Source organism: Opisthorchis viverrini (genome assembly GCF_000715545.1).
Source record: "Opisthorchis viverrini unplaced genomic scaffold opera_v5_31, whole genome shotgun sequence".
NCBI lineage: Eukaryota > Metazoa > Platyhelminthes > Trematoda > Opisthorchiida > Opisthorchiidae > Opisthorchis > Opisthorchis viverrini.
In genome coordinates, this window is record NW_008751688.1 from 2,524,451 (window position 1) to 2,549,450 (window position 25,000).

Consider the following 25,000-nt stretch of genomic DNA (forward strand, 5'->3'; position numbering starts at 1 on the left):
CGGAGGCGACGGTACTCCGGGGGAAAGAGATCAAGCATCGCGATACGCGTTTCGTAGTCCACGGACTTGAGGCCGGCAACTATTCTCGTGGCGGCCCGCTGGACACGCTCAATGAGGGTAACGTCTTTCGTACGTCCTGAGTAGACAACTTTGTTGGCGTACTCCAGGAGCGGTCTGACGTCTCCCGTAATACGGGAGAAGGTACGTCGGATCATCCGTAAAACGGCGAATGCCTTTTGGGCCGATTTCTCATGGTGTGGTGCGAAGGACAAGTTTGAGGAGACCCAGATGCCTAAATCTTTTTTGGCATCTATCCTCATGATTTTTTCTGGTCCCTTTTCACCATGCATAACAAATTCATTCGCTGAATCCCCTCCAAGCGACATATGGACGCACTTTTCATCATTCAGAGGAAGGTGCCAGTCCAACGACCACTGCTTGGCAGCGTCTACATCCATTTGGAGGGCGCTGGCATTGGAACTCCAGGATTTCAAGTCGTCCGCTAAAGGTAAACATGGACTCGCAAGAACGTCTGGGAGGTCGTTGACGTAGATCAGAAACAGGAGTGGTCCCAAGACGGAGCCTTGAGGAACTCCAATGGAGACCGGAACAGATGGCTTATCTCGCCCGATACCGAAACAGGCACTGTTTCTGTTGGGGGCGAATTCTTTAATCCGTACAGTCAAAATCATGAGCCACTTCACGGCTCAAGGTCATGACTGAGCTAGTTAATTGTCATCCAATCGCAACGATGAATAGCTTGTCTCTCGCAATCCATTGGCTCGTCCGTAGCTTGGTAACAGATGGAAAATTACGCTGTGGTCGGACGCATTGGTGAGGGTGCCCATGGCATAGTACTGAAAGCTAGACACATAGAGGTATAACCCAATTTCTTTATGTATCTTGATCAATAGAGCGGCGAGTATGTGGCCTTGAAGAAAGTACCTCTTCGGAAGATAGCGGATGGGATTCGAAGTACTGCTCTAAGGTAGGTAGATTTGCTTGAGTCTAATGTATAGAGAGATCAAGACATTGCAGTTCCTTGATGTTAGTCCATATGTTGTCCGGCTGAGAGAAGTGTTTCCTCATAGCACCGGATTTGTGCTCGTGTTCGATTACATGATGACGGACCTTACCGAGGTTATACGAAGTTCCGAGGCCCCGATGAACAACAGTCAGATTAAAAGCTATTTACAAATGCTCCTTTGTGGAGTTGAGGTGATGCACGAAAATGGGATTATGCATCGCGTACGTTTCCTCGTTGTTGACACTTTTTGTATGCGCGTGGGTAAATCGACCAACCAATAGGCTCTTGGCAATGGTTTCTTTTGCATAGGTGGAGCGGTACACTTCTTTGGATGTTTAACCTGATTTGTATCATCACTGTAGTCTGTATAGATTTCAAGTCTACGGCTGCTGAATCAGCGTCAGATGTGCGCCATTTTTACCCACAAAATTGGGAGTTCCGGTCGGACGGTTGGATCACGACCTAATTCTGTATCTGAACATCCATGGACTGTAAAATCTGATGCTTAATAGAGGTTCTGTCGTTCCCAATATCATCAATGAGCCGGGAAAATCTGATCTTGGTTCTAGTGATTGTTCCTTTGTCCCTTGATGGATGATTGTGTTATTAATGTGCATTATCGTTTCCGACCACACATTTGTACCTGGTTCACTTAGATGCCTTAATTGTTCGCGCATTGGAACAAGCAAAAAAATAAGTTGCTCTCGCTCGTACTCTGGATTCAACCTGCACTGATAAGCTGTCCGTCTGAAACAAGGATGTAGGGTGCAAGAATTGTAATTGGACTGATGCCCCCGCTATCTGACAGGTTCCGGCTACCCAACCTACCGGCGTGTTTGTCGTATGAAGCGATCGAGCGGTAGTGTCACCACTTGAATGTATGCCTAATTTGCTTGGCAACGTCAGTGAACGAATTTCGAGAAGGTGAGAGTGACCGCACCCCGTTTATTGTGTCTTCTTAAGCCCCAAAAAACTGAATCTGCCAAGGACAATTGCTATGACGATCTATACGCTCTTTTTCAACGGGATAAAGGCCCAGGCGTTGTCGTTGCTCAGGTAGGTAGACAGCGCCGCTGAGGCCAACCTCATCCAAAAGGTGGATCTCTGACAGGACCGTGGTTTTGTTGGAGACCCGGCGATAGATTTCTCCTGGTCGCAACCACAACTCAAACCGACTCACCATTCGGCGCCACGTGCCCGTGGATATTCGGAGCTTGATGGACTCGAAAAGTTCAAGAAACAGGTGCGCAAAATGCAAAGGCTACATCACTTGATCTGTTTGACCGGTCCCTGGAAGCCCCCTTTCAGCGAAACTATCAGGGACCAAAATGGCTCCAATGTCCAACACGGTACTCCACACAACAATCCAGTTGGCCAGCTGCTATGCTAAATCCGGACAGTTGTATCATTCCCGGTGGTTCAGCCAAAGACGACATCTCCATCGGGATCTGAAAGGCCAGAGTAACTTTCGTGAACATGAACTGTGGCGTAAGAATGAAACCAGCTTATCCGTCAGGGATCGCGTCCACAGTGCTGTGATGCGCCCCATATTATTATGTGGATCAGAAACATGGCCTCTTCACCTCAAGGACATCAAAAACTCACTGCTTGACCATCGGTGTCTTCGGAGCATTTACCCCATCTGGTGAGAACACCGGATCAATAGAGCTGAAGTACACCAAACGGTCTCCGAAAGAAATAATAAATAATAAAAAAACATGCTAAGGGTGGAGGTGAGCGAAGGGAGATCGAACAATGACCTGGCAGCGAAGTGTGAAAATCAGTACTGGCAAACTCAACTGGTTTGCTTTCTCCCTGAATGGAGGTCCAGTGTCTGGACACATCACTGTTTAGATACATTGTCAAATATGGCCTAGTTCACTAGTCACTATTTCCTCGTCGTCTTATGGCAGTACGCGAATCCTTGACCCGTGAACATCAGGGTTTCGACGGGACAGACTGTGTCGACCACATCTTCATGCTCCGTGAGGTGTTAGATTAACGTCATGTGTACCGATGGCCCACAGTCTCGGTGTTTCTCGACTTCAAGGTCGCGTTCAATTTCGCTGATGACTACTGCTCTTGGGCACACTCGTTCAACTTGGTATGCCCCATAATTTTATGAGCGTAATTGGTCCCCTATATTCACATACTTCTGGGCATATCAAAGCCTGTGTTAGGCTCCTTAAAAGCCAGTCCACAAAACATGGTCTCTGACAAGGATGTCCACTATCCATTCTTGTTCGACGTCGTCATTGACGCTGAAAGGTCTTCAAAGCCTTGTTGTTCAGGTCGTTCCTGGTGAGAACCCTGTCGATCCGGAGTACGCGGACGATAACTTTGAAGACAAAGGCAAAACACAAGCCCTGGTAAGTGAACTGGCTATCGTCATATTATCTTTCGCCATGCGCCTCTCCCTTCAAAGTATAAAGTCATGCTTCAGAAAGTGCAGTCTCCGAAAATACCGCGTACAATTCAGGAATGCTCAGTGGAGGTTAGTGAGAATTTTATGTACCTTGGTCGTGTTTGCCCCGACCGAAGTCAGTGCACGAATCTCGAAGACTAGTCGTTTATCTGTAACATGTCTTCTGTGCCTATGTGCAATGACTCCAAGGGGACACACGAGGGATAAACAACTGTCATATTGCCGAAGTCTAGACAAAATCGGTCGAGATGCTGAGATTGTGTTTGAACCACGGACCTTCTGGTCAGTAAGTTCGCGCCTCAGCACTAAGTTGCCTCAAACTCGGGTTTTAGACCACCGGTGCCTCAGAAACGTTTCTGGTTTCTGATACCGTCAACGAATTGGTTATGAGGTAATTAAGAAACATATTTGGTTGTAAAGCAGGTACTTCATCTGCGGGAAACATCCACCTCCGTCAACTGTGGTGGTTCGGTCGTGTACTGCTCACACCGTCTACCGAGATGAGTATCGTCCTCCGTGACTCCTTCCGTATAGTGCAAATCGCTAGGTTTATAATGTGTGATTTGCTAGGAGAATGTGAAGAAGGTTACAAAGAGTTTGGGTGTTGTTGGTATGGTCGGCCTTCCAGGATGTCCCCACGACCCCTTCTACCATTGATGACAGTGTAAGAAATGGTTGGTCGATGTCGGTGGCGTTTGTTTCTGCCAGTTTATTCCATATTGTCTGGTTGAGCGATCGGAGGTGTGTGCGCCTCAGATTACTTGCTGTAGGCCAGTTCCAGGTCCTTTTCTTTACCAACTCTTTTCTCTTCCTTCCATCCTTATGCTTTAACTATCACTTGGTAAACTTTTTGGTTGCACGATGGTGAATCATCAGTGTCAACACTGATGTTGCTATCTATGATGACTATGATGATGGTGGATCTGGTCATGATGAAGGGCAGTACAGTCACACCGTTGCTTTTTACTTGTACAGAGCAAACGGCCAGGCCAGCATAATGGTAGACAACTTAAGTGGTGGTTACGATACTGCCTTCTTATACATTAGCGGAACCACTAGGTCAATCAGAATCGTTCTAGTTGTATCCTTGTTTGACACGAGCCACTGTACGATGAGTACGCGGTTATTACAGCTGTTGATGATGATGACGAGTCACGTCAAAGTGGTTCCTTGCGCCGCTCAGCCACGGCAGAAGCTGCTACGGTGTACCCATGTCACCCGACCTACAGTTACCAGAAACGCTTTGTACGGGCATACAGTTTGCCTTGGTTCTGTGAGAAAAAACACCCGATACACCTACTAGTTTTGCGGTCACGTTCAAACTGTTGACCTTTTAGTCTACGGCAGGACGGGATAGCTCAGTGGTTAGAGGGCGGATTTACTGCCTGGAAGGTCCGTGGTTCGAACGCGACCTCTGCCTCTCGACTTCTGTCTAGGCTTGAGCAACCTGGCAGTATTACAGCCCTAGTGCCTCATTCGGGTGGCATGGCATCTAGGCACCGAAAGGATGTTACAGCCGGACGACCACTACGGCCGGGCCAGTTGCCCATACGAATTGTTTGTTATGCTGGACAAATGGTAACCCGCTTTTTGACCTTATTGCTTATTTTTTACAATATGACCTATGTAACCAGTAGGTAAGTATTGCTCTGAAGACGATACCTGGAAAACGATTTGCTCGCCGCTTGTCTTCTTGAAGACATCCTGGGATTATTCCGACGGGGAGAGCACTCACATCGGTATAAAAAAGAGGTGACTGTGAAACCACTCCGATTGATCTGCATGATTATCGAGCTCCGCCCGGTGTTCAGACTTAGATCACAGGGTGGAAACTTATCTCACTACAAACGTGTGTGGGACACAACAACAGGCTTACTTAATAGGTTCACCGGCTTTGCAAATATTGTGAGGCTGAAGAACAGCAATGAGCACACGTCAGTGTCGTTGGACAGCGTGTGCTCGTGCTTGGCAAAGTGCAGATGGTGTGCATGTTCACCCATCCTCGGTCGATTTCCCTTGCTGTCGCAAATGTTTTCACTTGTGTAACTCCGGAGGCTTTGGCCTGTGGATTAGTTATGCACCGTGTCTTAAGTATTAAAACAGCCCGGTTAACTCTCGACCCAATAGTAAAATAGCTACGTGATCACGCAAGCCACCGGACTAATGATCGAAATAACTGAATGATTTCCATCCGCCTGGAATACAAACTTAACCGAACAACTTTGAGAGAATGCACGCGTGGTAATCAAACACCAGTATATGAGACGTTTAAACAGAGCGTCGTATGCTTCAATGTAAGCTATATGCCGATGGCATCAGCTGGGAAAGGTGCCAACCAGTGCAGCTCCACAACCTCAAATGGATTGAAAACCAAAGTCAATTGCCGTCGATGATTTGATGGTTTTAATAACCCCTTGTATATCCCATTTTGAGTGGTTGGGCGCGATGATTATGGTACCGGATCCGTTTGTCGTGAACAGCAACGACGTTTACAACAGTCGCTACTTGTGAAGTAACTCGGTGTTCCATCGTATCGTTAGTCGTGTGAATATTGATGCTCCCGTTGGACTTGGGAGACAACTTCACTTTGCTTCACCCTATGCTGTGCGAACCCCTACATAATCCGTGTTGAACCCTGAAAGTTGTGCCAACAGTTTAACCGATTGGTAGATTGATGGTCAAATCTTCGGGTGTAATAACGGGACGAATGATTTCAACCCATAATCCATCTACCTTACTGAAAATCTCTCCACACCTGGTAGAGTCAGAAGTTCTGTGTGATAATTTTACCGTTCCAATATATGTCTTCATTGGAATTGGACAGCCATTGCACGCCGACCGCAGTAGCCTCATTGGCTTTGATGAGGCAAAATCTTATCCCGTTATATTTCACTGCATCTTGGTTTATCCGGTCAAGCTGCGCCCAAAAGTAGATCAGATATGTAGTAGTTGGTATATGTAGCCTTGTTGGGTTCCCCGCGCTTCCCATACACTCAGTGACTGATCGTTTCTTGTGAGCACACTCGCATACAACCGTCAAGAAGCCAATCAACACTGTGGGAACTCTGCATTTTGGGCGATAGGTTTGGTCCAACACTAACTTTCCGATTGGTCCTGTCTAGGTGTTGATACCCTGCACTATCTGTGCCGTAGTGCTTTCTTCGGGTTGCACAGAAAATGTACCATAGTCGAATGTTTTTTTGTTTTTGTGGCACAGCAAGTCTGCAGCAAACGCAGTGTGCTGGAAGCAAGCTATCGCCTTAGTTTACTTCAGAAGTGTTTCATTGGTGGAAGGGACGTTTCCTCTCTCTGACACTATACTGACAAACATCCACGGATAAGGTACTCCGTCTTTTTTCAGATATCATGTCCATTTCCCGCACTCTGTCAGTATGAAATGAGTTGCGCTGTTTGAGATTGATTTGGGATGAAAATGTGAAGTACCGGTTTTTTTTATCTGGCACGGTGTACCGAAGGCACATCATATGTCAGGATTTCGTGTTTTGCCATCGCTTCCACACGTTGTAAAGCAGGACTGATCTTTGGTAGATTTGTTTGTTCTTGTGTAGGCATTCTTGTTTCAGTGTCTGCCGAATAGTTTCCCGGGTCGAATTTCATCCCAGAGCATTGTTTCCGTGTGCAAAGACGCTATCCTTTATTAAAGTTTCGAAACAGTTCCATAGCTATTTGGAGGAATATTTTAGTCCGTCTTTTCTTAACCCATGTCCAGCAACTTACCTTATCCCTCCATGATTTCTTTTTAAGGACCTGAAGCCTGCCAATTTGCTCATCTCTTCAAGTGGCCTCCTAAAAATCGCAGACTTTGGACTGGCCAGGCTCTTCCAAAACACGAAAGAAAGGCTTTACAGTCATCAGGTTGCCACGAGGTAACTTCATCTCGAAAGTATTCCATCATTTCAGATGGTATCGCGCTCCAGAGCTTCTGTATGGTGCAAAGAAATACTCCGCCGCTGTGGATCTATGGTTTGTGTGGTTATTTTTTACTTATAATCAAATGAAAGGGCGATTGGATGCATTTTTGGCGAGCTGCTCAACAATTCTCCACTGTTCCCGGTATGTCAAATGGAAAATAAATATAATGGTCCAGGGTGAAAATGATATTGAACAGCTATGGGTAGTCATCAAGATACTGGGGACTCCAAATGAGACGATCTGGCCAGTGAGTTGCATTTTGGCTTATTCGTGCACACAAAGTTGGATGTGTTGGTTGAAAGTTTTCGTTATCCGGAAGCCGATGGCACTTACTAAGTCTATTCATAATCCCATTTTTCGCCTTTGGTGGTGCTCAATTCTTAACCGATGTTTGTCGTGTCTCTCCTGAAGCGGACTCAGCTTAGTTGGTCCGACTAGTGAATACACGAAAAAACCAACCACCGTCCAGCTGCTATGCGCAAAATGTCCGCACTGTTCCAGTGCCTGTCAAACGTTTTGTCGTGGTAACTCAGTGACACTGTACGCAACGGTCTCCTTATTGTAACACCCTCCGTTGTTGATAAGGCAAGGGGAAATAGAAAAGTAGATCACTCGGCTGTCGTGCCTCCTCGGTGGATACACGCCATACTACTCGAACGAACCACGAGGGATGGGAACTTGTCAGGTCACCCAAGGCTAGATGGGACGGAGTTCCCCTTAGTATCTTCGTACCTTTACCGCTGATCTATCACGGACACGGACAGTGCGACTTGGCCAGTTGATTTTATGTTTTATCTAACTTTATGCAGGTTACGGAAAAGTCAGACGAAGATAAAAACACTATCCGAAAGTGAATCTTTGGTAAACACGGAGCGGGCCTTGTGACCTTGTCTGTGACGTGCAGTACGGAATCGGACGAGGAGCAACACTCAAGGCTGTGTGGCTTAGGTTTTGTCTTCTCCGCGAACCACTCGACTGACTGACTGGAACACATTTACCATAGATTTAATTGGTCGTGGACGAGCATCTTCATTTTAGGCTTTGAGCGCATTTGGATGTAATTATTACTATCCAATCCAAATGTTGAGTCTTAATTACTGGTGAGAAGATCCTTTGGAAGATTTTTCCACGTCCATTACTCAGTAACAGACAATGGAGTAAGCGAGCTCGAAAGACCTTGTTCGTACAGTAGATTGTCACGCCATGGGTGGATACCAAATTCGTATTGAAGCAGTTGATAATCACTAGAGAGAACATTCCGTGTTAACTACATAAGATGTAGACCGAAGAATATGCTAGGAGAGCTATCGATGTGGTTTGCCAAAAAAGCAAGTGTTACACATGAAAAAATAAGTTTTATAGGCTACGGGAGCACGTGGATATCTTGATAAGTGCGGCACTTTTTATTGCCATCGCTTTCCTTCACGCGTTGGTCGACAGTTTACCCGTCTGCCAACTAGAAATGAGCTGAGGGTCCTTTAGTTAGCACAGATTCCGGATCAGAACCTACGCTTTGTTCAACAAATTCACTCTTAATGCCGAATTATTGTGCCTCAGATGTTGTAAGCGAATGGGCATCAATTTATATTCCATTTTACGCGTTTCGTAAACTGAAATGATAAGCTCCGTCCTCTGAATACACCTTTTTGCGCACCAAGATGGCTTTAATAGGAGGCTCAAGTTATTCCTAGCTAAATCTCTGGTGTGTGATATTCTTCAACTGAATATGCTGCACAAAGGCCTCAGTTGGTACGATATTCAAAATATCGCAGTGAGTTACCTTAAAGCAACACTACTCGTAGGGTTCCTGAAAACCCTTCGACAGCCGATCACCGGTTTCTCAGGGTCCATGTGGTATGTACAGCCCCCGAGTTTTCAAAATTATGTTCTGCTTCAATGCGGAATGCATTCAGTTACAGACCAATTTAATAAGAGAAGAGTGAACCGGCCTTGGGTAGTCAAAAGTTTTTAGTAACCCTATGAATAGTGTGTTACGCTTAAAGAATATACTGTTGTGTCGAGTATCGTACCACCTGAAAAACTTGGTGACCTACAGCAAATCCGGTTGAAGGATTTCGCAAACGAGGGGTTTAGGCGGATGCACTTGAGTCCTTCCGAATCAGTGTGTGAATGAGTGTATTTGGTAAATTTTGGTTCCAGTAGAACACAAGGCCAACGGAAATTCTGGGACCACATCTAACAGATGAGCTCCAGGAAGGATGTAGGCTGTCGAAGAGTTTCCTGCAGTCTTGTGAGTAGTGTTCAAGAAAACCGCACTCCCCGTTGTTCGGCATTTTTGTTGCCGTTAGCGAGCAGAACTACGTGTGAACTTGCCGTATCCTTCCCTACAACGGCATATTCCTTATTTTTGGTCCGGACTTACGAACACTGTTTAATATTGTTACTCGTACAGCCAACACTACTCAACTAATGTTGACTAAGGATAATGAATTCCACCCGGAATATATGCACTTTTACCTGGGCTCCATAAAGCAAATCTCTTACTATTCTCGCGTGGTTAAACTAATCCGATTGGCAATACAATGTTGGTTGGGCGCTCCTGATGGTATCCAAGGTCAGGTGGACTAGCAACTTCTGGACGCAAGTTAGGTCTTGCTTGCATTGAAATCACAGCAACACAATGAAACTCAAGATATTTCAGTAATCAACAGTCTCTAGCTCAACGGGGCCTGATCTTCCCGTAATTTCGCGCCAGCCACTCTCAGCTTTCCAAACACAGTGTTTCTCTAACTTCACTGCCTGTTGGAAGATCTGTTGGAGAAGCCTAAGTGAGAATATATAACTTAATGGTAAACTGCCCAGTGAGGGCAAGTTGTAGGGCATAGCTGTGACGGTCGTCATATAAAAATAAATAGCTCGTTTAGCTGTTGCACCCTTTCGGTGCCTGGTGCCATGCCACTTAATGGTAAACTGCCCAGTGAGGGCAAGTTGTAGGGCATAGCTGTGACGGTCGTCATATAAAAATAAATAGCTCGTTTAGCTGTTGCACCCTTTCGGTGCCTGGCTGCCATGCCACCCGGAGGAAGCACGAGGCTGCGATACTGCCAGGTTGCCCAACCCTAGACAGGGGAGGTCGAGTGCCAAATGTCGGGTTCGAACCACGGACCTTCCGGTCGGTAAATGTGCGCTCTAGCCTCTTGGGCCATCTCGCCCATATGACGGTCGTCATATTCGGTTGACGTGATGATAAGACGAAATTTTGGGTAGTGGGCGGAAGCTTGGTGAATGAATGGACATCCCATTACGAACTAAGCTAGAAATAACGTGCTGCGTTGATACGAAACAAAATCGGAGACTTGCTCACAGCGCTCTTCATACGATGGGACGCAAGTCACAGGGTACTCCGAACGAAGGAATTTGGAGCAAGGTAACTACAAGGACCGAACAAGGTGAGTGTTCAGGCATCTATACACAAAGTATGAATTAAACCCAGCCTAAAAGGTCTGGTGTGCGGCCTCGGCTTGCAGGCGAGTCTGTTCTATAGTGACCCCGCAGAATAACTGAACTTTAGACTTCGATTATAAATGACGCCAACTACTTTGAATGGTTTCATGCCAAATATATACCCCGGAAAATTTTTCTGTCACTCAATTAGGCTAAGCCTCTCGTACATTTCCAATTTCTCCGCACACTTCCCAAATTCAGGAACTGAAGGATTTGCCAGACTACAATAAAATAACTTTCAATGCTTGTGAACCAACGCCTTTTGAAGACGTCCTTCCGGATGCGTCACGCGAAGCAGTGGATCTAATCAAACAGTTTCTGATCTATCCGCCAGATGAAAGAATATCTGCCACCAGGGTGAGTTTTCTCACTATATTCCTTGGATGACCCTTCAACCAATCAATGTCTTCGGAATGCTTATGGTTTTCCAAAATGTTTTGAAAATAATACAGGATGTTACAACAAGCTTGGGCGCCGTTGGTGGTGTTTTCCCTTCAGACTGGGGTCCACTTGATCCTTCTTCATATCGGGAGATATGGCAGCCAATTGATGTCGTCATTGTCAGCTGTACTAACCGCGTACTCGTCGTACAGTGGTTGTAGCTGCCGCAGTTTCGTTCACCGATGATTTTTTTTTGGGGGGGGATAGGTCTCTGCGCATTGCAGGTGTAGCTGATAAATTGGTGCATAAATCCACCACTGTCAGTGGGCTGTTAAGTGGGCCGGAGGGGTCGGAAAAAGAGCTGTGCATTGAAGGCAATAGCTTGGATGCACGAGCGCCATTGAGGGCGCTACTGGGCCATGTCTGACAATGTCTCTAGCAATTGATGTAGCCCGTCTCGGGGTCCCTATCCAGGAAGACGGCAGTGACCAGCGCAGCTGAGTTTGCTGGTAATGGCTTTCATACTTCGCTCCCAAGTCACTGTTTGACCGCCTCTGGCTCTCTTCCACCCTTCACGTGGTTGTGCGAAAAGGGTCCTTCGAGGAAGTCGGTCGCAACACGTCGCCAGGCCAGCGCAACCTATGCAGTGTGATCAGTTCATTTATCGATGGTGAGTTATTGGTGTCCTGGCGTTCTTTTGTCAGCTTCTATCCAGATTGTCTAAGTATCGGAGGTCCAGGCATCTCGAATCTTTGCGGTGGGCTAACCCTGGGTCCCCTTTCTTTCTCCACTTTCTTCCTTTCTATTACAAGACTTTACTCAGATAAACTGACATGTTTTTATGCCAGTGAAGCACCAGTTTTCTGTGACAGAAATAACCGCGAAGTTCCCGTGAGTTAATCATATCGGGTGGTTTGAACGATGGGTGGCGGTGAACGACTGGGTTGCGTTTCTGATTCTTTTCTGTCCGCATAAGATTTTGTACGGATGGCTCACAGTGATGCCGGCAAAATTCCAAGTTATAACTGACCAGCTATTTAGCACGTCCAGTATAAAAGCGCCTGAAAGGTGGTCACACTACTCAGCCAACCCCGACAAAACCGGAACAGAAGTATATACAAAACCTGGCGTACGCGACCAAGAAGACAGTAGTCTCTATTGGTGTCTGGAAGTTGAATACTGCGAGTGTGGAGTGCTACATACTCGTTCAAAACACGCCACCTGTATCCCAACCCGTGAGGTTGTTGAATTTATGATCCTTTGGTGATTGAAATCTTTTTATTTTACCAGTCATTCGACAAAACACCAGACGGTCATTGAATGGAGGACTGAAGATGACAGTTGAAAGTTGATCCCTGAAGTGCAATCCTGAATGCTGTCTGATTAGGACTTGTGAAAGAATGTATTGCTTACTGCACAACAAGTCAGTTGAAGGCGTTAAGCCTTCAATCGCTCAAAAGTCACATTTAACGCTATAGATATCGTTGTAACTTTTTCACCACCCCTACTTTCTCCCCGGTTCAGTTTCCTCTGGCACCAAGATAGCTGTTTCCATCACCACTTTTACGTTGTTCAGTCCTTTTCTTCTCAGATTTAATTCAAGTCAGTCCAGTGTTTTGGTATCATTGAAATCTTATGATAAACAGCCATTCTAAGTAGGAAATCTCAGTTTTAATTCCCTCTGACCTGGTTCGACCGCGTTTTTCTCTTCACGCCAGTGATTTATCGATATATATATATATATATATATATATATATATATATATATATATATATATATATATATATATATATATATATATATATATATATATATATATATATATATATATATATATATATATATATATATATATATATATATATATATATATATATATATATATATATATATATATATATATATATATATATATATATATATATATNGCGAGTGATTTATATATATATATATATATATATATATATATATATATATATATATTCATCTTTTGCACTTGGCCTAATGGGGTTTCATGCTACTTACTTCACAATTTTTATTTGGACATCTATATATTCAATATCTATATTTATTGCTGTTTGTTTAATTGTGAGTTTTCAATTCGCTTTTCTGGTTTCCTTTTCACGTACATTGCCTAATCTTTGCTCCAGGCTCTGCAACACAGTTATTTCACGACTGACCCACTCCCAGCTCACCACTCGCAGCTGCCACGCCCTGGTCCCAACCGTTCTGGTCTGACTACATCCATTCTACATCCCCAACATATTTACGACTCCTGTCTGAGTTGTCCGTTGGAGTCTATTTTGGCAAGTCATGAAATGCTGTTTGACGGAGCTCAATTGATCACTTCCAAGGGCCTTATTTCCCATAGTCCGAAGCAATGCACCTCTCTTAGAGACCCGCCGAATCAGGTCGCGCACCCTCTGCGAGATGTTGACAATGAGCAGTAACATCGTGAACGTAGGACTTAACAGTTGATTCGCACGGACTGGCGATTCTGGCGTGCACTCCTGCGCTATCGGAGAATCGCGTTCTATGAGCGTCCAAGAGCAGAATCAGATTAAAGAATGCGTACTCATTTCTGCAACTATTGGATTTATTTGGATGATCACTTCTCATATGTTTCTACGTATACACGATCACATGGTTCCTCGAACATTCCGAACATTGAAATCAATAATTGTGCACTCTCTCAAATGTTACCAGAATTCAGACTTTACTTCCTATGTTGTCGATATGTAGTCACACTCGTTTCATAGGTGAAAATATATGATAATAGCAGACATGTAATGAAACGTCAAACTGTTAGATTTTCGGCGCTCTTGTTCACAAAACCAACTTTACTCTTTGTATGTCGAAGTATTTGGTCAGTATTTAATAATACCCGAAACGCCGTTTACCGTGCTCACAGGTTGCGCACTGAATTCACTAGCCATCGCTTCACGCCGCAGACAGGCGTTCAAGAGAGCCAGTTGAAACACTTTTTCAAGTCTATGGCAGTCCCTTTTCTGGATATGTTTCGGATCAGTGGTTTACCAAAGCTGCCCCCACACCAGCAGTGGCTCAATAAGTTGAATCTCAAAAAGTCGCTTCTGTTTGGACGTTCCCATATTCCAAACTACATCCATCGATTTCGATCAAGCTGCACAACTCAAAAGTCACACTATCCACATGTGGTCAAATTATTTAGGCGATCAAGGTACACAAGAAAAAGCAGTGTTGCATTTATACATGTCTACGTTGGGTTGGGCCCTCAGCTGGTAATGTTGAAGAGCGTTCTAGTGTTCTGTATCAGAAAAGTGAAGGGAAGCCCCCTTAAGCATCAGATCTCCTAATATGCATGTTTGTCCAAAAACACTGATAGGTGAGATACACTTATCTCAGCTGATCTGTAAAAATTTCTATTATTTGTCCACAAAAGAAGAGTGCACAGCAGTGATGATTGAAAGCAAATGTAGGATATCTTCCAGAGTTTGAGGACATGAAGTAAGGATATAACTGTTGACTAGCTGGAGTTGGCTGAGAAGTCAAAGTTCGAGTTGTTGGTTGGATCGGTTTTTTATTGAATTTTCGGACCAGGTTTGCTGCACGACGCAGCTTTCGGGTCGCACAACACCTATGTGCGCTGAATGAGTCGATTTTGACAGCACCAATCAGACAGTGACCTTGCAACAGCTTTTCGCGATTGGGCAGCTTCACCATAAACGTAAAATACCAGGCCTACGGGTTGTTACGTATCGAACCATTGAAGAAGATCAGTGTTGATTCGGTCGTACTCAACAGCAGTCACGTCATCCGATTAAGTCAACAACCATCTTGAACAACTCTCGTCTGCTGTGAATTTCCGCTGAAGCTTGAGATGCAGTGGTGTGTATATAGACGGTTGCTTCATGCGCTGGGCACTGCGATGAGCTTCAAGTGTTCTCAGATCAGGGAGGTGCATTTGCCTCGTTCCGAATTTACTTATCCTTAAGCGGTGGCCAATCAACTCTGGCAAGTATACCTTCACATCCGCCGGTTATTATGCTCGATTCTGCAATTCACTTACTAGATTGGCAGGGCAAAAATCTGACGAGGCTATCCGTCTGCAGGTGAGTAGACTACAGTCGAATTATGGATAATGTAGCATGTCCCTCAGTATCACGTTGGGACTTAAGCTGTGCAACGATGAATCTAATTCATGCAACTTACGGAGACGGCTACCGTAAATCTCTCAGCGTCGCTGCTGTTGTCAAGTCATAATTTAATCCATTTGTACTGTTGCGGTTAGGTTTTAGCTATTGTTCAGCCCATTCGATGTAGCCATGAACTTCTTTTGGAAATGTGCCAGCAGGAAGCCCAATAAGGAGGACGCCAGAAAAGACAGAGTTATAATGTGATCCTCTTAGGAGGAAAACGCCATGGGAACCCTCATGAAAGGGGTGATCGTTTCTTTGGAGGAAACTAATACATGATACTGTATGACTGAGAACTCTGTTGTGGATTCTCCAGAGGAACAGTCATTGAAGGGACATCGCATTTCCGCTCCTAAGCCATTTCCACCTTAAGCTGAGTGGCATCCACAAATATATTTCATCTACGAATAGCAATGCATTCAATCACACACAGTTGAGGTATATCCCAAATGATACTGTTTGAAAGATGCGTTCATCTTTTTAATGTAAAACATCGACAAAATTTGGAATTTTAGGGATTCTCAAGGTTTCACAGTTAATCCGATTAAGAGGTGGATTCCTTAAATTAGAAATTAAATTTTAAAAAACTCATCTGAACTTATCAGTACCCTTGTACGGGTAAGTCAGAAACAGTTGTCACCTAAGGGCAACATAAGCTCCTATAAGGTAACCAGGATGAATTGCTAAATAAACGGACAAAGAACCTATAATATCCCGATAAAATCTGAAATTGACGCCATGTAAAGTCATAATGTCCCAAGTGGTGTCAAACTGCCACATGAAACCTAAATTTTTGTACGCCCTCCCTGTCCAAAACATCTTAACACAAAAGCCAAACATTTTTAAGCTTCAACTGGCATACTAACCTTTTGTTGGACCAACTTGAAGAATTTATTCAAGCATAAAAATATGCGTACATGCTTGCTAACCAAGGAACAGAATCCTTCATTGCCAAAAAGTAACACTAAATTCCTGTCTTTATTGGGCACAAACTGACATAGTACGGCAAGAGCAGACCAGTAATGTTTTTACATCTCCCAAGGAGGTGGCAGATTATCGCACAATGCAGTCAGAACTTGGTTAGGGAGTGTCCATTCGAAAAACTGTCGGTTCAGTGCCCTTTCCACTGTACGAAAAAAGAGCTACACCATGGCATCCGTTTTAACTGCCTGCGATATAATCCATTTCCTGCCTAAACTTTGTCATGTGTCAGCCAAAATGGTCTGTTGTGTACTTTTGTGTAGAATACTTCCCACGGAACTGACCACTACAATGTCCATTAGGAACATATCTGGCTTCTAGATATTATGGATGATGCAAACGAAAATGTGGTTCATGAATCCTCAAACACCATGGTCATGGGCCACGCACTTGTCGTGATTGGCAAACACTTGATACGCCAAATGAGGACGTGATACAATTGCTGCACGTGATCTTTACTCCACAGAGGAACCTAAGCTTGCTTACCAACTGGGTTCCTTCACGGATTTTTCTCGCTTGTGTGCAGCACATTCAGTTGTAGAATATCATTAGGAGAGATGCTGCACGTGATCTTTACTCCACAGAGGAACCTAAGCTTGCTTACCAACTGGGTTCCTTCACGGATTTTTCTCGCTTGTGTGCAGCACATTCAGTTGTAGAATATCATATAGGAGAGATTCAGTTTAGTCTCTCGTAATAACCACATTGATTTACAAATTAGTGTATTTCTCGAAAAAAAAGCTGAAAATTACTTACTGACGGTTCCTTAGAATGTGATGGTGCTTGGCTGTGGAAAGTGATCAGCAAAACTGTTCTCAGTTTGGATCGTAACCAGTTAAGCTCAAAAAGGCTGACAACGTCGCAGTGGCGAGTTAGTCGTTTGTCGAAACAGATACCATTTACGCCGCTGATTTGGTGTATCCGCCATTTTTAAAGCTGTTTTTGGAAACTCCAGTAGCAACATCGGTTGCTTCCCATGGACTGATTTTTCTACTGCTGCAGATCAACCTCATTATTTACCAGTCTGTATGAAATCAGGCAACGTAATTCTGGCTGAATGATAAAACATTAACCCTTCCCACTAAATGGGAGCTTCCCTGGTAGCACGCTTCGCTTACTTTCCAATACATGCATATTTTTTGCAGAGAAGAGTGAGTTTCAATAAAAGGATGAGATTGTCATCAAACTATAAGAAGAAGCTGAGATCAGAATAGAATAAATCTGATACTTTGATTTTTGTCTCAAAATTTTCAATCGATATATACTTTGGTGTCATCATCATATTGGCTTTCATCTCTTAATCTGGTCTGCCGTTGTCTGAAAGCGTTGCGCACGTCCACCTTTCTTGCGCAGTGCGTTTAACTATCAGAATACGTGCCACCCTAACAGTTTCACAGATGGTTGCATTCTCAGCTTCTCCAACATAGCCTGGTTTATTTCTCATCAACCATTCTAAAAGGCTTATTTTCTGAACACGCCAACTGTAGTGCAGGATCACCGTAAACTGTAATGCACGATGCGATCCAGGTGCAACCTGACCACTGTTATACCATCCACCATAATTTCAAAGAACACCTGAAGTCGAACTACCATAGGGAAAGAAAATCGAACATTATCAATGGCTTGCACTGTGTATTAGATTTTAATCCCACTTTGCACATGTCTTGGCAGCTTACTGATAGCCCACACGAAAAGACAGAAGCTAGTGCACTCACATGGATCGATCGCCGACTGAATTCAAATATACACTGTCGTTCTGACTCGCACACACACGAGATGGCGCAACATGAAGGAGAACGGGGAAAAATTGGATCCACCAGTGGTGATTCTGGAAAACTTCCCCCTATACTGACAAACTGTGTGCTGAAAGATCCACCCTTCGCCAGCTTGGCAGTTTTATCCACGTTCGCAGAATATCATAAGTGTCGTGACTGGACCACTCGGAGAGGAGCTTTAAAATCGATTATCTTCTGCTATACCGGAGCAGCTGGTAGGTTTTGTGGCACAATAGGGGAAAAAACCTCACTGAAAATGCTGAGGGAATCCAAGTTCATTGACTGGCTTAAAGCTAAGAATGTTTCTCCTCTTGTGTTTGGTGGAGTTCACACTCAGATATTTCATTCTGTCTCAAATGATCGCCGCCAAATCACTGTGGACTTGTACATCGACCATTTTATACCACGCTTAGCAATCGCCTTGAGAAAATACGCACAAATACCAGAGCTGACCGCGAAAACGATTGAAGAGATTCTAGTCCTACCCGTATTTTATAGTACATCGTCAGAAGTCAATGTCGCCCCATCGTCAGTAGTGATTGACTTTGTCACCGTCAATCGAGGTTTGTTTGCGGCTCATGATATCAAGAACCGTGTGTGGGGTAAAAGGACAACGAAATCCAATCGTCGACATTGAAAAGATAGATGTCTGTTTCAAAGCGAATGTTCAGTAAACCACGTGGAAGGATTCTAAATCTTCTGGGCTTTGGAGAACCGTTGTTCTGTATGGCAGACTGGGAAAATTTTATTGTCTCTACTGCCATCTATATTCACTAATGAGAAGCATCAACCACGAAGAAACCCAAAATCGACTACCAACCATTAAATTGAATAAAGATTTTATTTAGAAGTACGTGAAATACGGGGTGAAAAAGCGGTCTCTTAATAACTTGAAATTCTAAACAAGTGAATCAACCACTTGTTTGCTCTTAAATCCGGAGCAGAATTATCCATCGACAGAATACTGGATGGCGAGTTGAGGGGAAAACGCACAAGGCGTGTTCCCTTTGTTTACTACGCCAGTAAACAGTCCGACCAATCAACTGATCATCAGCTGAAGGTGTCGACAAAATGTATTCGCCTTCTTTTCTTTATCAGTGAATTCTTTTGAAGACAAAAAATGTATCTAAAAAAATGAATAATTTGCGCTTCTCAGCCTTTTGCTAAGTTCTTTCGCTCATGCACGAAACTTTTTTGAAACATCTGAAATACTTTGTTTTTCACTTTGTAAGGAAACCAACGAAATATCAAATGGCACGATCTGTCTTCTGACTAAGGGACGTTCAATGATGCACTATTACACTTAGTCCCCGATCCACTTATTTAGTAATTTATGTTTACTTCATATACTCGTTCGTTCATTCATCATTACTCGAGTTCTTTTCTCAGGCATTGATTGAGGTTAAAAGCTCAGGCGTTCAATAGAATGCTACCTTTCTACAACTCAGCATTTCTCGAAAGTTCATCTTGTTCGTTGGCCAAAAGAATAGACTTTCTGCTGTCCCACCATACAAGTCGAGTAGGGGGACATACACTTCAGAGAACCTCCAAGGTTTATGGTTAGTCCAAGCAGTGCATTGTTTTTTGTCTATAATTCACATATAAAACTTTGGGCATGGAACAAAATAGTCGTTGGGCCATGCGGAACGACTTTCCCCTCAGTGAGGGTTTACCGTTAGTTTTTGGAACGTGATCCGTCCAGTGTGAACTACATCCCATCACTCTTGCAGAGATATGTAGTCCGTGTTAAGGATTAGGATAGCAAATGGGTTTTATGCGTATTTATTTATCAGCCGAGAAACATCAAAGTCCCCATATAGCAACGACCACCTGCTCTGACAAACAGGTTGCCAACTCATTGTGAAGCATGCGCCGAGTTCGTGGCTACAGGAGTTGACTTTTTGCACATTCTTAGTGGCGAGTGCGAGCAACACTAAATACTAAATGAATGTTTCTATAATGGACATTCAAAAGCTGTGCAGTGATATACAGGCGCCTGCGAATGATGTCTTGACGGTGACAGTCTGAGGTACGCCAACCAGGCTGCTGTAAAAAAAACGAAAAATAAATAAATTGGATGACATAATGCAGGGCTTGTGATGCAAGGGACAATATCAGGGTTGAGTTGCTCGGGGGCCAGCATGACGCAAAAATTTTATTCGAATGATCTGTCAGAGTTAGCGGTGAACAAATATTTTACACTATCCATACTCAGAGTCAAACCAGGAGCATGAGCATTATCAAGAAACAGAGACAAACAAACCGAAAATTACTTGATCTTTGATTACTCAAGAAGAACTTAACGTCACATAGTATGATAGTGGAACTAGAAATGGGTCCTCAGGTTCGAATTCAACCTCAGCATCACTCAACGTAGCAAAAATGCTTTCTAGGCAGTGATCTCAAATGCTTCAGAGAAACACGTACTGGCACTCAACTGAAAGCCTGTTTTTCCTTATTTTTCTACTGTAAGCGACCATTTTTATACGCATCCGTAATTTTAATTGTTAAATCATCTGGTCGCAGTGGTGTAGTAGTTTCAATCATGGTGTTGGGCAAAGTGATAGACATAGAATATTCTTCAGGCAAAATATCTGTACCACGTTTAAGCTCTCCTTTATGATTATTCACATCGTAAACGAGAGATTTAGTTGTATTCAGCTGGGCCTTCTGTTGAAACTAGATTCGTGTGCAAATGAGAGTATCTGTTCGAATCTGTCCACTTTGGGTTCAAGCAGAACATAAGGTTGATGGAAAATCGGGGAATGGGCCTCTTTGGCGAGCCCCCAAGGACGAGGAAACTGGTCGTGGGCTGACTGATAGTTTCAGCAACCTTAGAAGTATTGCGGTGCGCCTTTAACAGAAAAGTATCTATACCTTTTATTAAGATGGGGAGATTTGATCAAATTAGCGGGCCTTCACAATTGACGAATGCAGTTGCAAGAAGGGGCTGCTCTTCACTAGAGTTTTTTATTATTGACTCGTGAAAGATTATTTCAGTATATTAATCTAATATCTAATTTCGAAACGACCCCCGCTGTTTTTAAAATATAGCAGACACACTGCTGATCGGTATCCATACTCCAGTCGTGCACCTAGATGAGGGTATGGGTTTGCTTTATGGGCAGGGAAAGTTGTCGATACACCAAACTACCACCCTATGAGCATGGTCATCGTTAATTAGCCATGATGGGAGCGAGATGGCTCAAGTGGTTAGAGCACGAATTTACTGACCGGAAGGTCCGTGGTTCGAACCCGATCTCTGTCTCTCGACTTTCCCTGCGTAGACTTGGGCGACCTGGCAGTATCCCAGCCCTCGTGTTTCTGCTTCTTCCGGGTAGCATGAAGTGTGAAACGTTTTCGAAAAAATCTATGACATACCTCGTATCGGTTGCTGATTAGTATGGCCCTGACATCTACTACACTGTCATTAGAGAAAGATACTCTTAAGCCTTGACATTCCCTTGGCCTAATCTGTCACTAGACTTCGGTACCCTCAGCATGAGTCCAGCTGAACCATTTTCTCAGCACAAGCGTCTCATTAAGTCGGACCCAAACTGACAATGCTTTATTGAAGAACTAGATTCTATGCACTGCTCATGCTCTGGGTAGCACATTTTGGCCCGAAATTATACATTTTTGTTTCAGGATATTCGTGTATGCACCGTTTTCTCAAATGGCTTCCCTGGTACTTTAAATGAAGGTGGCGACCTGTGCAACACAAACTCTAACTTCAGCGGGATAAATAAGCGGTAGGTTGAGGAATATAGTTTAACGGCATGCTCTTGTTTCCGTTTTTTTAGTTGATGGATTTAACACCGACAAAGCAAAAGCGAAAACTGAATGTAGATGGGTCGTCGGCAAGCGCACAGGAATACAGATTTTTCCAAAAAGCCTCATCAGAAGCGGTCAATCAAACAATGTTCTAAAACTCTGCTGGTGAACAACGTTAGTCAGTGCTTCCGCTTCATTCTTATAGGCAATTTATTTCCAGTTTATTATCCAGTTTATTTCCAGTTTATTATCACCGAAGCTAACTCAATGGTAAATCTGGGAGGAACGTAAAATGTATTCAACGTGGTCCGCGGAGGTCCAGGAAGCTACAAGATACCTTGGACGTCACAACAGCCCCAATCAAAACAGGTGAGTTCAAAATAACAGCAGCATGGAGCCATTTAGAGCGTACATTTGACTTTCAGTCCAAGCTGCCAGGTTGGGTGGTTGGCATCGTTTGTGGGTCAGGCCTGAAGACCCAAGTGTCGACATTCGTCACCGATTAGCTGCTTCAACTTTCAGTCGATAGCTGGGTTTTCTGGCTCGTGGATCCGGTGACCTACTTGAAGTGACTTCAGTAGAATTGATAATGGCTACATTCTGGCTGTTCCCGACATTCTGCGGTTATTTTCAGAAATTTAGCTTTCCGGACACGCGACTTCGGGTATACTTTTACCAACTGAGTACAATTTTTTGCTCAAGTAGGGCACGGGACCAGATCTGAAGGATGAGTCACAGGTAAGGTGAGCGCGAGACTGAGCCGTCATAAAAACTTCAAAAGAGTGCAAGCAAACGATGTGCAGATGTGCAAGCAAACGATATCCCTTGAAGCTAAAATTGGACAAGTGATAATTTCTGGTCTGTCCTCATTTGTTCCGCGGAACAGGGAAGAATAAGATGAATTATTTGAGCTAATATTCATTTTATCACACAAGTGAGTGTAAGTAACTATCACAATTTGAATGTCAGACGCGAATATGCAAATCCCAGGCCATGCTGTGGTAGCTTTTGAGATACGTAGAAGGTTTTAGGAGAATTTGTCTATTTGTTTAGTTTATGACATTAATATTTGGATTCGAGCATCCCTCATAAGAGTGAGTACAAAATTTAGGCGTCTGCATTTCATGAAGCTCCAAAATACAACCACATCCTATTCCTTGGTGGAATCAGCATGGCACACAAAGCTTACTTATGTGATCGCCATCGAGTCAGAATATCCAAATTTATGTGAAACTATACGGCAGTCACGGTTATCCCATGCTACATACAGAATTTAAAGAATTAACGAGTTAATGAGGGTAATAGGCTCACAAAAATAATGAATAATTTGCTGTTTACTGTGAGCGTATAGCTAAACCTATCGTTAATCAACACAGTTTCAGAGGCGAAGAGTTGTTCACAGCCTTACGGGGGGTTTCTTGTGAAGGTCATATCAGCGGAAGACAGCTGTGGGGCAGTAACATAATATGACTTCCGCACTTTTATTTGTTGCAGATGTGGGGAACTTTTGGAATTTCAATGGCAATTCGGTCCTTTAAGCGGATCCAATCTATGCTGAAAAGCTGAGACGCATTATAAGGCTATTCAATCCTCATTGGTTATCATTTGCAGTGAACATCTCCCAAAGATCGAGAGAATATCAAACACGCGACCTTCTGGTTAGTAGTTACTAGATTTTCAAACTACTAACCCAGAGTTCACTGGTTCGAGACCCTGTCTTCCGTGAGTTGCACACTGCTGATGATTCCAAATAGGGATGTGTAGTGTCTGTAATCCGTTGTCACATTTACCATTCTTCCTGAACTTGAACCACACTTTGTAATTGTCGTTCACATTGTATCATGACGTTTGTTTTAATGTTACAAATACACAATTTTCTGGCGACCTGCTGACTTCTTGCTGAACGAGTGTATTTACGCTCCATTGAACTGTTTGTTGACCGTTGAACCAGTGGGACTAAATCTCTGTGTTTGTGTAAACTGTTGAACGTCACAATGAACCCCTGTGACATTTTTTAGCCGTGAATAATTTTCCTACCGTGGAATATATCACTCACCCGAAACCATCTGTGGGTAATTTCGACAAGTGAATATTTCCTTTCACAGCCAGTTACTGCATTTGGATCGGTGCAGTGGACTATTGGATCTACACATTCGTGAGTACCCATTTGACTACTCATTCCTTTCCTATTGTGATTTTGTGATTTTGTATTGGTTACTTTGCTTCTTAATTTATCCGAACACGCTGATAAGGTCCTAGTCCGCTACAGATGAATCTGTACATTTGCAGTGCAAGGCCGTCAGACCTTTTAAGCACATTCACGCTATGTCATTTCCGTGCACATACGGAGTGTTTCATGTGGTGGATGGCACAATTAATTTGAAGTAATCGCATCTTGAATTGTATGCCTCCTTGTTTTTTATGACAACCCGCGGACTCATTGTCTCCAGTTTTCCTGAAATCTACCCATTTTCAAACTATTCTTGTCTAGAGGTTGAAAATGTGATCAGCAGACTCCAGCAGCCATTCTGTCCGGTATATTGTCTGATACGTAGACAGAACTTAAGAAAGAAAAATTGACTTTATGTCAATCGCCGCTTGCTTACGTTGGCCTGGGTGCTTTATTCACTAAGTACATTCACGAACGACGAGCGCCCAACGTTTGTCCATTAATTGACTTTTGTATCCTCGCCTCAAACCAACGATTGCCGTTCATTATGGTAGACAAATACTAACATTGATCCCTCGGTAAATGATGACTAGCACAGGATTAAGATAGAATGGTGAACCAGAACGGTAACCAGTTGCGTTCTACTTTGGGTGGTCAATGATGCGATCTTTTGATTCATTCCAGTTTGAGAAGAAACTGAGTCACATAATGTGACTAATCCGCCACTCCACCAGTCGCTACGATACTCGAGATATCGCGATACATGTATCGTTGTAATGCACTACACATAAGGTTGCTGAAAACTCCTCGATAGCCCACGACCGGTTTCGCCCTTCTTGGGACTCATCAGGTGTGCGCAGTCCCCGAGTTTTCGTCAACCTCATGTCCTGCTT

General features: G+C 43.8%; 4 protein-coding genes across 4 annotated transcripts in view; 3 read left to right on the forward strand and 1 right to left on the reverse strand.

Annotated features, from left to right (window-relative positions):
• Positions 1 to 803: 803 nt before the first annotated feature.
• On the forward strand, positions 804 to 14,161 carry T265_02597 (hypothetical protein; the record flags this gene model as incomplete). Its single annotated transcript, XM_009166876.1, has 7 exons — positions 804 to 878; positions 915 to 988; positions 1,020 to 1,248; positions 7,218 to 7,339; positions 7,374 to 7,632; positions 11,052 to 11,207; positions 13,383 to 14,161. The coding sequence occupies 7 exons, from the start codon at positions 804 to 806 to the stop codon at positions 13,680 to 13,682; spliced, it is 1,215 nt and encodes a 404-aa protein (XP_009165140.1).
• The window catches only part of T265_02599 (hypothetical protein), a gene marked incomplete at both ends in the record, with an annotated part of 18,130 nt that continues 1,650 nt past the window's right edge, over positions 8,521 to 25,000 (reverse strand). Inside the window, 2 exons of the mRNA XM_009166878.1 lie at positions 8,521 to 8,652; positions 20,154 to 20,209. Of these exons, the coding sequence (XP_009165142.1) occupies positions 8,521 to 8,652; positions 20,154 to 20,209 (188 nt within the window). The remainder of the gene's footprint in view (positions 8,653 to 20,153; positions 20,210 to 25,000) is intronic.
• Positions 17,898 to 18,800, forward strand: T265_02598 (hypothetical protein; the record flags this gene model as incomplete). The annotated part of the gene is made up of 1 exon (XM_009166877.1): positions 17,898 to 18,800. The coding sequence occupies one exon, from the start codon at positions 17,898 to 17,900 to the stop codon at positions 18,798 to 18,800; it is 903 nt and encodes a 300-aa protein (XP_009165141.1).
• T265_02600 (hypothetical protein) overlaps positions 19,779 to 25,000 on the forward strand; it is a gene marked incomplete at both ends in the record, with an annotated part of 7,191 nt that continues 1,969 nt past the window's right edge. The window contains one exon of the mRNA XM_009166879.1: positions 19,779 to 19,837. Coding sequence (XP_009165143.1) covers positions 19,779 to 19,837 — 59 coding nt within the window. The remainder of the gene's footprint in view (positions 19,838 to 25,000) is intronic.